Source organism: Anarhichas minor, unplaced genomic scaffold, assembly GCF_050575085.1.
Source record: "Anarhichas minor isolate MPS153535 unplaced genomic scaffold, ASM5057508v1 ptg000010l, whole genome shotgun sequence".
Taxonomy (NCBI): Eukaryota; Metazoa; Chordata; class Actinopteri; order Perciformes; family Anarhichadidae; genus Anarhichas; species Anarhichas minor.
The window spans coordinates 18,605,165-18,617,424 of NW_027466456.1; the positions used below are offsets into that span (position 1 = coordinate 18,605,165).

The 12,260-nt window shown below is 44.0% G+C and overlaps 2 protein-coding genes across 2 annotated transcripts; both read right to left on the reverse strand.

Moving 5' to 3' along the window:
• Positions 1-2,070: 2,070 nt before the first annotated feature.
• foxf2b (forkhead box F2b) lies at positions 2,071-4,991 on the reverse strand. The gene is made up of 2 exons (XM_076088697.1): positions 4,016-4,991; positions 2,071-2,243 (listed from the first exon to the last, which is right to left on the reverse strand). Exons 1-2 carry the CDS (start codon positions 4,989-4,991, stop codon positions 2,071-2,073), a joined length of 1,149 nt encoding a protein of 382 aa, XP_075944812.1.
• Positions 4,992-10,644: 5,653 nt separating this feature from the next.
• Positions 10,645-11,544, reverse strand: foxq1b (forkhead box Q1b). The gene has a single exon (XM_076088698.1). The coding sequence runs from the start codon at positions 11,542-11,544 to the stop codon at positions 10,645-10,647; it is 900 nt and encodes a 299-aa protein (XP_075944813.1).
• Between the last annotated feature and the right edge of the window lie 716 nt (positions 11,545-12,260).

Genomic DNA, 12,260 nt, shown 5'->3' on the forward strand with positions numbered 1-12,260 from the left:
TGTTTATATGGCGTCTTGAAATTTTTGGCAGCCCCGGATGTCCACATGGAAAGGAGCAGCCTCAGGAGGCGAAAAGACTTTCAGCTGTTTTAGACATGCTGGTGGTGGCTGTGAAACTTGCAAAATGTGGAAATATTCAACCGGGGAATGATCAGATTTTCGAAGAAGTCACTTCTTCCTTTTACATTGTAGTCTTACTTTCAAAGGACGTCAATCTGTTGAGCCCCACACCTCACGTCAGCAGTCTGCAAGCTTCAATGCTCAGCCTGTGTAGTTTTTCATCTATATTGCTTTAAAGTAATCGTGTTTCCAAATACCTCTACTTATCAACAGGGGTGGAGTAGTTCGTACATTTACTCAAACAGGTAATATTTTGAGCTGCACATTCTTTACTTGAGTATTTCTATGTTATACTACTTTATAACTCAACTCCTCTTCATTGATTTGACAGCTGTAGCTATACTTGGAGATATAAATGACAAGATAACCCGATTCATTGCTTGAAACTGCCCAACATGACATACAATCGACTCCACTTTGACTTCACACATTCAAAATCTTTTTGCATTTTAATAAAAAGGTAGTGACAATCCATTAGTATAAAAATGTATAATCACAGGGGCCATTCTGATGTATGAAAAAAGTATAGAAGTAACGTTTGCTGTAATACCTTTGTAATTTCACTAAAGAAACTATTTAAATGTGGCACTTTTACTTGTAGTGGAGATACAGAAATAAAACTTGAAGCTTTGTGTTTATACAGTGGCATCGCTACGTTTAGTTAAGTAAAGGATCTGAACTTCTTCCACCACTGCAACACCTCCATTATCATCACAGCTGCAAACCAACACAGAATCTATTGAAAAACAGATATTTCCCCTTTAAAGCACTCTGAAAACATACATTATTGATTGAAGACTAAAAGGTTTCTTTGACTAAAAAACAAGATTCAGAGCAAACATTTATGTGGAAGCTATATGCACATTAGGTTGTCATACCTTTCTAATTGAATGTCACTGATTATAGAGAATAATACTAATTCAAAACATGACCATCAGTGGTAGAAGAGGTAATCGGATCATTTACTTAAGAAAAAGTATACTACAATATAAAAATGCTCCTTAAGAAGTATAAGTTATGATCGAATACTTACAAATTAAGAAGTATTAACAGCAATTCAGTATCAAAAGTTAAAGTACTATGTATGGCCCCTGTCTATAGTATTAATTTACTGTAATAACTGATGCATCAACATGTCAGAATAATCTCAATGTTGTAGCTGTTTGCAAGGGATATATATGTTTAATCTATAATCAAGCTTTAAATATTATAAACTGATCATAGGTTTGGCATGTTAATTATTATTCTGCATATTAACTCCAGCTGACAAACAAATGAGTAAGTATAAAGCAGCATTAATTGAAATACTTGGTTAAAGTACAAGTATCGTATGTTTAGTAAATGGTCTTTCAACCCGCTGACCATAACTGTAAACGGCCAGAAAGCAATATTCAAGATGGAATTATGTGTTTATGCCACAAGCTCAATATCACGCCCCCTTAGTGCAAAGCCAAGACGATTTCTACTTGAATGTGCATGAAAAGACAGAAAGCTGTATGTAGCCTAAAATATATATCAGCTTTATTGAAACCTTTTACAGGACAAAAAGTTGGCAAAGGGTTATACAATAAGTGCAAGGTGTAGTTACTCTAATAGGATAGAACATAGTTACATGGAATATAATTAGTTTGCACATGTTACAAGAGCAAACACATTAAAAGTCGTGTTTCTGAAGCTTCTTTTGAAGAAGAAAACGCTTGTCGGGGTTCATATTGGCTGAGTGTTTTTTTTAAATTTAATTTGTTTGAAAGGCCTCTGGGGTTTCTTCATTCATTTCCTTCAATGCATAGTTTTCTCAAGTCCAACCAAGAAAGCTACTTTGGCTGCATGTTGGAGGCAAACATGTGAAAGCGGACGCCACGATACATCCAAAACTGTCCGCTTGTTTGTTCTCTTGTGACGGAGCTGCAGTTTCACTGTGTCCGTCGCGCACGCGGTGACGGGGGCAGCTCACATCACGCACGGTTTGATGTCCTGACAGACGCTCTGGGGATGGTGATGGTGGTGATGGTGATAGTAGGATCCGCCAGCCGAAGGGTGGAAGGACGAGATGCCGTTGAAGTTTAACACAAAGTCTTTCCTGTCGCACACCGAGGAATGGCTCTGATAACGTGGAATCCCCACTGCAGAGGAGAAAGTGCAGATATGTAAATGAAGAGGTGCAGACATTAATATTCATTCGGCTTTATAAGTAGCCTAATAGTTTTATATTGAGCATCTTAAGCCAAGTTTTTGCGAAATTATTCGGCACAAAAAAAAAACTGTGTTGGGGTGGGGGTAGATATGGTTCGTTGTGAACAGAAATGAATGTTTTTAGATCTTCAAAATGAAATGTAGATTAGCCTGAGACAACCGCAGAATGAGTATTCACGTTCAAATGTGCTTTTAAAAGGAATACAATTGACTGGTGCTTGATTTGCATAAATAATAATTGTTTATAAAAAGATGGGCAATCATTGCTTCACCTTTTTACAGATGAATTTGCAGTTATATAAATTGCAAATTTATTTAAGAGCAGAAATAAAATATTTAAAAAATATATTTGTTAGAAATTTGCCTAATCTGCCTACCTTCCTAAGGTGACAGTGCATTCAATTCCAGTTATTTATATTCTTAAAAGCATCGCACCTCCCTTTAGCTATTTATTTTTTATTCAATTGGATGCTTTTATTTTGATTTCTAACTAAACACAGTCATCTTATCTGTGTATTTCTGTCCCCTTGGAGAGCCCCAAACCTGCAAACATATTTAAATGAGGCCGTCATTTTGTGTCTGTAAGTGAGCCTCTATTTCCAGAAAGAGAAAAATAAATAGGGAGGCTGTGGCTTCGTCAAGGTCATAAGGACTCCAGATGTGACTGTGTTTTTCAGGGGAAGACAGCAGGCTTTATCCTCCAGGCCACAGCTCGCTGCCCTACGCTCGTTTTCACAGACAACACACAAGCCTCTGCCTGACAGTACAGTTACCGACCCCGCACTGTGCAGTCCAACACATTTACCCTCCGTGCAGGCTCAATTAAGACGCTGCGTAAAGTTTAACAAGGCCTGCCGTCTCTTGTGGATACGCGCTGGTTGAAATCCTCCGCCGGTGTGGTCCGAGCTGCAAACTCTTTGTTTAGTTAACCTCTGGGACCCTTTAGGCTCCAGCATGGGTAACTCGCCTCGGTGAAATCCCCTGACTTTAGTAAAGCCTCGGTGTATTATGCTAAAGCAAATTAGCGTGAACTGGGGAGGTGAATTAAGAACGCGATCACCAAAAAAAATAGCTGTTTATCTTAATCTATTTATTAGCACGTGCACAGATGTGGTTTAGAAAATCCCGCAGACTGTGGATTCAAGGGACACATTCACGCATTAGAATCTGAATGTTATTTATTTATTGGCCTCAAAAACATTTTGAATGATAATTTGGCTGGACCAAGCTTAGGCCAGGTTTTATTATTTAACATTGAATGTAACTTTATTATTCAATGCAATGAGTTAAACAATTGCGAAAATGATTTTGTCTCCCACAGCTGGTGAGTTTAGTAAACGCTAAAACGGAAATAATTTAGGGTTAAATACAATTAAAACAATTGAAATTAGTAGTCATAATTGACAGTTTTTTTCTGATATGTAAACTTTTGCCTTTGAAATAAAAACGAAAATCCTGAAATTTAAACATTAGTCATAATTAATATATAATTTGAGTTTTCACTCCTTCAAAACATTTAGAATTTGTTGCAGGCCTCTGCTGCACTTTGCAACAAAAATGTTGCTGATTGCAGCCTCTGATTGAGATAAGATGGACATGCTGTGAGGATTGTTTTATTATTTATTAATTTCTATGATAACCCCCAAAGATATTTGGCGGGGTTCATCATCCCCAGTATGAACCATGCGCGAGTTGGTGGTACCTGATATGTCGGTGCTGTGGCTGTCCCTGCCGTTCTGGTGAAGATAGCTCTGCTCCAGGGAATAAGGCGACATGCCGGAGTGTAAACCAGAGGATGCGGGGCTGCTGGAGGTTAGAGGCTGCTGTTTGATGTAGGGGGACCCGCCGGAGGACGCCCAGTGTGCGGATGTACTGGCGTACGGGGAGTGGCCGTCCAGCGCGCTGGCCATGGCTGGAGAGGACGGTACGGGGCTGCTGCTGCTGTCCGGTCCATAGTCCCCGTTCGACGGCACAGGACAGCTCGCCATGTACGTGGAACCGGGGCTCGGGGACATGTGGGGTACGTGGTGGCCACCGCTCAGCCCGTCGTATCCCCCGGCCATTGAATTACTCATCATGTCCAAGTTGTAGCCGTTGCTGTGACAGGCGAGAGTGGCGGATGGAGCTTGAAAGTCAAAACTCTGCGGGAGGATAGAGGTGCCGAAGCCTATGCCGTTCATCATCCGATACATGGGCTTCAGAGCTTGACATTTTCTTCTGAAGCCTCTGGGTCTGCGACGAAACGAGCCTTCCTCGAACATGAACTCACTGCCCGGATCGATGGTCCAGTAGTGGCCTTTCCCCGGCCTGCCCAGCCCTTTGGGCAGCTTGATGAAGCACTCGTTCAGCGAAAGATTATGCCGGACGGAGTTCTTCCAGCCCTGATATGAGCCCCTGAAGAACGGGAAGCGAGCTTGGAGGAACTGGTAGATCTCACTGAGTGTCAGTCGTTTGGTGGGGGAGCTCTGTATTGCCATAACGATGAGAGCGATGTAGGAGTACGGCGGCTTTTCCGGTCGCCGTAAACCGGAGCCCGTCTTCTTTCCTTTAATGGCGGTAGACGAACTTTCTGTGGCGGCTTGTTGGCTCAGCATTGCGGGGTGCAGGGCGCCGGACGCCGGGCTGGATCTCAGAGGAGGCGGAGGGTCCAGCTGCTGCTGAGGGGTCTCGGTCGTCATGTCAGCTCTGACGTACGACTGGCGTAGAGTGAAGAGAGGGAGGGAGAAAATACGAGCTCCGAGATGTTTTAAAGTAGAAATATATTGGGATCCAGCGGTCAGTTTTCTTGCAAGCTTGCGTTACACCGCCAGTGGTCCTCAGAATCCCAGTGCAAAATGGAGTGAAATCTGTCTCCCGTTACGCACGACTCTCCCGTTACGCACGGTGCTTCCTTGACGCATGCAGAACGCACGGCGAGTACGCACTGACAGAGAGAGGAAGAGGAAGAGAAAGGGAGGGGGTAGGGGGTAGGGTAGCTGGTTATTCACTGGAGACTGAGTGTCCAGGGTTTTAGCACGACACAGGGGCTCCACTGGGTGTCACAGCGGTGCTAAGTGGTGCTGCGTGGCGCGCCGGGTGGCCATCGACCGCCTTAATAATCCCTCAAGTGGAGGAAACACGAAAACCCCTCGACCTATTGCGCGCAACAGTCCAGCCAAACAAAGCTCGACCACCTATCATTTCATAAATCTTTCTTCCCTCCACGAGAGCCCCCCCCCCCCCCCCCCCCCCCCCCCACACACACACACACACATCCCACCCCTTCTCCTCATCCGCACTCTGCGCCTGCAAATCTCCCTGTAATCAGTAACGAATAGAACACCCCCCCCCCCCTCCCTTCCTCCGCTCTCTTGCCAAATCTGGCCCAGGTCCACTTACCGTTCTCAACAGTGTTAAAGCCCCTCATTTTATCCTCTCCTCGCCTTCTTCCTCCCCCTCCCACCCCCTCTGTCCAAATTCGGACTATACACGCAATTAGGCTATCTATCAAACCTCCCCCAGACATCCCAATCAACAGCGCCACACGCCAGACGCACACGTTTAAAAAACGAGTTTTTCCACCCTCTCTGGTCCTGCATCTATGAAGTTGTGATTTCAGCCACAGATCATACATTTTCCTGACACGAATAAACCACCACAGTATGTGCAAAAGGTTCAACTTGCAAAGTGAAGCCATGACGACACATAACATTCACTTTGGCCAACGTGATATCTGCGGCAGATGATACCCAAACGCATCGCTGCGAAGCAACAAAAAGAAAAAAAAACGCACTGTCTCGTATTATTTGTATTATTTTGCTCATAATTTCCTCCCAAACTGGTCCAGAGGATAACAAAAACAAACTGTCGCGGTGCCGGGCTGGGGCGAGGAGTGTGAGAGATGGAGAGGTGGTGGTCTTCACCGTGCGTGTGTAAGCGGGGGGTTGCTCTGAGTAAATGACTTTGACATGAGTGGAAGCAGGCTTTTTCCATCAAGCCCGGCCCTGGATACCACACACAGCGCGCCAGTGTCAGCTTACCGCCCCGGGCCAGAGCCGGTCCCATGGGCCCCACGTTCATTAGAGAGAGAAAAGCGAAATTAGGCGAACGGGCGTCGACAGTTTCCTCCCCTATGGAGACATCACACACAGATTTGTCCAACATGATGGAGTTATATATCCCATAAAGGTAGTATCAACATCCGTGTTGCGACGAAGCGGAGATCATTGAAGAAAAAACATCACTTTTTGTGGCTGTCACTAAACCGAGATTCTTTTGTTCTTGGTTGTGTTGTTCATACTTGTCACGATTTATTTTTACTAAGCTATTTGTACTCGTGCACTATTTCAGCTTATAGTTTAAGGTACGTTTGATTGCTTCTTTTCTTTATCACAGGCCCAATATACTGATGTTTGTAAGAGATTAAACAAACCACAACACCGTGAAAACTTTGCAGGGAAAAAATAACACAGTCACATTTTATTTCACACACTCAAACCTGTGTCTGTGCACGTGTGTTGCCGACACAACCTTTTTAAGTTTAGATATAGCCTGGAGGATTTTCCAAACAATAACCAGCAACAACAACCTTTGCACTTTGCACAACAAAGGATATGCGGATAAAATCATTTTCCACCATGACACACACACACACACACACACACACACACACACACACACACACACACACACACACACACACACACACACACACACACACACACACACACACACACACACACACACACACACACACACACACACACACAGAGCAGTTTGGAGGATCTTAACGGCCCCAGAAATTTCCTGCGACATCAAAACTTATGACCCCCGCCGAGATCAGGATGCCTCGGCTTGCAGAGGGAATCTTTGTTCTGCGAGCGCTTTGAAGACGGTGCTCCGGCTGCTTTTACGCACCGAGATTATATGAGCTCCTAATTTAGCCTTTTGGAAATATGATGTGATCGGCGGCCACCACGAAAGCTATTCAGAGTTGTTTTTGATAGAGGAGTTTGCCTTTGGAGTACAGTCTCGGCTGGAGGCCCATATGAGCCTGTTGCCGACACAATAAGGCCTTCTGTTTGTTTTCATGTTTAGGCTGAAAGATATTGTTCGCCCCCCATAAAACATTTGGTAGATGCGATTTCGAGAGAGTTTTTATCGGGCTGTCTGACCGCAGGTAACCTATTTCAGGTCATTTTAAAATAAAATGCGGACGGCCTATGATTATATCACATTTAAATGGAAATACACTAAATCATAAGGATTCTCTATTTGTGATTAATAAATACAAATATTTAAAAACAAGTTTTTCCCAAATAGTCAAAAACACAACGTTTGTACATAACAATAATTAGTGTGGTCTTAAATGGTTTTTACTCTATACTTATATGTAATATAGGCCTGTAACAAACGTGATTCATTGAATAAAACAATAACAAACACCGAGTTCAGCTCCTTTTAACGGTAATCTAATATTCTTTCGGCTCCGTCTGTGTTTCCTGTGGCGGTGCCGGGAGCTTTGGAGCTGCCTCTCCGGGAATCTGGGAGGTCATGCGCGGTTCATTTTGCCGGAGTGACAGACTGTTTGGACTTCCTAACATTGTGCCTGCCTTAAAGTTTGGTTTCATAACACCGTGGGCCTTATTTGCACAGCAGCCAGCCCTGGAACAGGCCCGAGTTCCTGCTCCTGCCGATGTGGACCGGGGTTGAGACAGGCACCAGTTGAAATGCAGATGCAGAGAAAGGCTGTTTACAAATATGAAGGATGCGCGACATGACAACAAGGACGTGAACAATGAGGGGATACCGAGAGCGTTAGAGCCACGTGACCGCCCCCGCAGACAGGTATGCTGTTCCGGCGTTTCACCTGCAGGTTGCAGCATTGTCCCTGAAAACAGGAGCAAGTCTCACCTGTCACCTGTCAGACTTCTCGGTGCGCTCTGAACATAGACCTCGTCTTCTGTTTTCGAAGCCTCAACGTGCATGTGCATGACGATCAGCAGGGGCACATGAGATGTAAAGTACATACCTGATCAGTGTATACTCATTATACAGGTGTTAATAGAACATGGTCAAATGTTAAGATGAAAAACAAAAACAAGATGACAGGATATTTAGTGTTGAAATGTGCAGGTTCGTTTGGACTCATCCATCTGCACCGGAGGAGCTCATGTCCAAAACTCCAACATCAGGTTAACAACATTTTACAAATTACTTGAGTTAAGTCATTTGATATGTTTTACGTATACGATCTGTTACTTTGAATAATAATAAAAGTGTTACACTCGCTTTCCATCAACTTGCTTAATAATAATAACAATGATGATTAAGTAGCATCCGTATATTTGGGTTTCATTTTGTGTCCTGTAATTCTTCTTATTTTATAAATGCATATAGCATTACCTTATTATTTAGCAGCCATGTTTTTGAGGAACACTGAGACTGAAGGATGAATAGTGGTTATTTGAAAATAACCTTTGGGAACTTGTGTTGGAGTCAACAACGGTTTTCTCGTCTTTGTATTGAATTTAGTCGAATGGTTTTCTTAAGAACCATACCTAAGACTTTACATAAACTATTGCTCATGACTGGACCAGAGGCTGATGAGTCTGGGGTCTGTTTCAGGACCGCGGAGAGCAACTGCAGCCTCCTCGGGACACGAGCAGTAAACAGCCTGCAGGAGTGTTTGGTGTGAGCATGTCATGGAGAATAATATTGTGTGTATATTCGAACATATGAAATACAAATATATAACATTACTATAAATAATCAGAACTGAAAGTTGTGTTTTGATGACGAAACACATTGAGTTTACTTTATATTTTGTTTACACGCTGTGGGCACGTTTCACATCGCATCTTTATCAAATGAAGTGGGGCTTTGTTGGAATGAAAGTGTCAATATTTGAATATTTGTTGTGTCTCTTGTTTATTATAAGTTTGTGAAAAAACACTGATCACGATGTAGAAACCATTGCACCAAACACATTTTAATATAGTTTAGTAAACAATACGTGACATTGTTCATATTGTTATTTTGATAAATCAGCAAAAGCATTAATATCACTAACATCAAAATATGACAAACATTAATAATCATTCTAATACAACGTTCATTTATGATGAGGGTAGATAGCTATATACATCTTGTTGTGAAAGATTTCAATTGTAGCTCGTGAGAAATAGTTCTTTGTTTGAAATGTATTTTTTTATGTGACAGGATGTGTTTTCTGGGATCTTTTCAGTGAGCTTGGCACATGCATGTACATTACTTTATAAATAACATGACAATATAACAATAATTTGAACAATCACATTTTTATGTTAAATCCTTATTGTATCTGTTATTTTAGTTGTTTGCTGTGGTTGTTGCCTTGATTGCAATAGATTGACTTTGTTTTTCCATTTTAATAAGCCGCAAATAGTCATATATTTTAATTTGGAAAAATCAGTCCTGAGGGAATCGGTGTGAGAGGCAGTATTCTGGGCTTTTATTCTATTATTTTGACTTTGATGATTATGATTTTGTAGTTAATTTTCAACAGATTATAAACCAACAATTCCCCGCCCCCCTGTTATTCCCTTTGCAGTCAAATCTACCGCAGACCTCTCCTGTTGAACAGGTGTGCGGCCCATTCACTCCCGCCCCTACTGATCTGTACACCTGCTTCTGATCTCCAACCCTCTCTCTTTCATGTCTGTATAATGAACATCTCATTGAACATCAGGGTCCCATTGTTTCACGTTTTTATTCATAAAAATACCAGGCATGCATGAATCAATCTTAAGAAAACATCAGGCATTTCCATGCGTTTCTAGTGCAGCCACGTGATTCTCACCGTAGCTCAGTCAATAATTAGTTTGACATATATACAAGACAATATCCTTTTTTATACAGCAGGTCATACAAAACATGAAAAGAATAAATAGATTAATAGTATTATGTTTCAACATGGCGCTTGGTTGCCGTTATACAGTGGAAATGACCAAAGAACCATGGATACACTCATGCACATACACGCACACGCACGCACACACACACACACACACACACACACACACACACACACACACACACACACACACACACACACACACACACACACACACACACACACACACATACACGCACCCACATGCACTCGCAGTGGAATGTCCTGCGATGACAGCAACTATTTACCAAGTCACCAAACAGTTGACAACACGCCATGGTCAATTTTTTTTTTCACTGCAGAATGACTTACAGTACAGACCCAAACAGTTCAACAGCTAAAGTACTGAAAGCTAGGAGCGCCCACAAAAGTGCACATCATGGGTCAAAACATACAAGTCTGACAACAGTCCGGGTGCTTTATGACAGCAAGGAGTCTATATGGAAACCTCGCGCCTTGTTGGGCATCTTGCGCGCGTGGAGAGCGGCCTCAGGTGCAGCCATGCCCGGCGCTGTCTGCTGGAGGTAGTACGTGAGTGCATCCCTGCTGGGCTCTGTGCTGCTGTACGCAGCCTCTGACAGGTACGTGCGCTGTGCCGGGTAGCACAGAGTGTAAGGCAGTATGTGGGCCCCTGGGGACCAGTAGAGCCGGGGGGCGTGGGTTTCCGCATCGACGTGGCTGTCCTCCCTCCGTTTGAAGGGTGTGCTGAGGATGCTGTCGATGGCGAAAGAGCTGGAGAACTTGGCCCCCACCCTCTCCTCCGGGGCGGGGAGGCGGGTGTCCTCGCTGAGGATGTCCGGGCTCTCCCGCTCCTTGGCGGACCTCTTGGCGATGCGCTTCCTCCTGCGGCGGAACACGCCGTCAGCGAAGGTGTACTCGCTGTGCGGGTTGAGCATCCAGTAGTTGTCCTTGCCCCATGGCCGGGACGGGTCCCGCAGCACTTTGAGAAAGCAGTCGTTGAGTGACAGGTTGTGGCGCACCGAGTTCCTCCAGCCGGTGTAAGTGCCGCGGAAAAACGGGAACTTCTTCATCAGGTAGTCGTTGATCTCTGCCAGAGTGAGGCGGCCACTGCTGGACTCCCGGATGGCCATGGCGATGAGGGCGATGTAGGAGTAAGGAGGTTTGGGTCGGCGGGTGTAGGGCTTCCCTTTGCTGCCTTCGCCGGTCTGGGTAACAGGTGCCGGGCTGTTGGCCACGCAGTCCCCGTCCGACCCCATCTCGTCCCCGGATAGAGGGGACGGGATTCCCCCCTCTGCGTCCATGCACAACTCCAGCGGCTTCTGCGCGAAGTGATGTGCTGAGAAAACTTCAAGTTTCATTTTCCCAAAAAGAAGCGTGATCTTTAAGCAGCAGAGCAGGTGTAGCAGTCCTGGCAGCAGAAATGACTCTGTGTGTTTGTGTGTTGTAGAGGCACGTCTTAAGCGCTGGAGGCACCCTGATCCTCAGTCTGGAACAGTAGAATACAGATCTGTCTCCGGAGACACGCATGTCTTGGTATAATATAATGCCTCGGCAAGGGACGGCCCACAGGCGGGGTTTCCAGCCCGAATCCATTGAAGCGATTGAGTGATTTAGTGTGTATGTTTACAATTGGACGCTACCATGACACGCCAGGGAAGAAAGAAAAAGAGGGCAGGTATGAAAAATAATTAGTCTGTCTGTCCTTTATTTTTCAAAAATAAAATACAATATATAGCCTACTACAGGCAACATTTTACAGTTTAAGACGCACTTTTTTCTGAACTGCATTTTGTTCCTATCACATAAACGTATTCTGCTCGCAAGATTGACAAAAAGTTGTATCAGTTGCCCTTTTTCTGTCTGGATTCCAGATTCAGTGAAATGCGTAAAATTAGTCCAAATGCATTATTCTTTTCTTGATCCGGATTAATATTTCTCCTCTTTACTCGCCTTTTATGAAAAAAATATCAGAAAAAGTCTGCGGATGGAAGAGAGCGGAATACATGGAGAAATAGACAAGGTGTTTACAGCTGTTCACTTGGACCTGTTACTCCCTCACCGGCGCTCCGGTGGA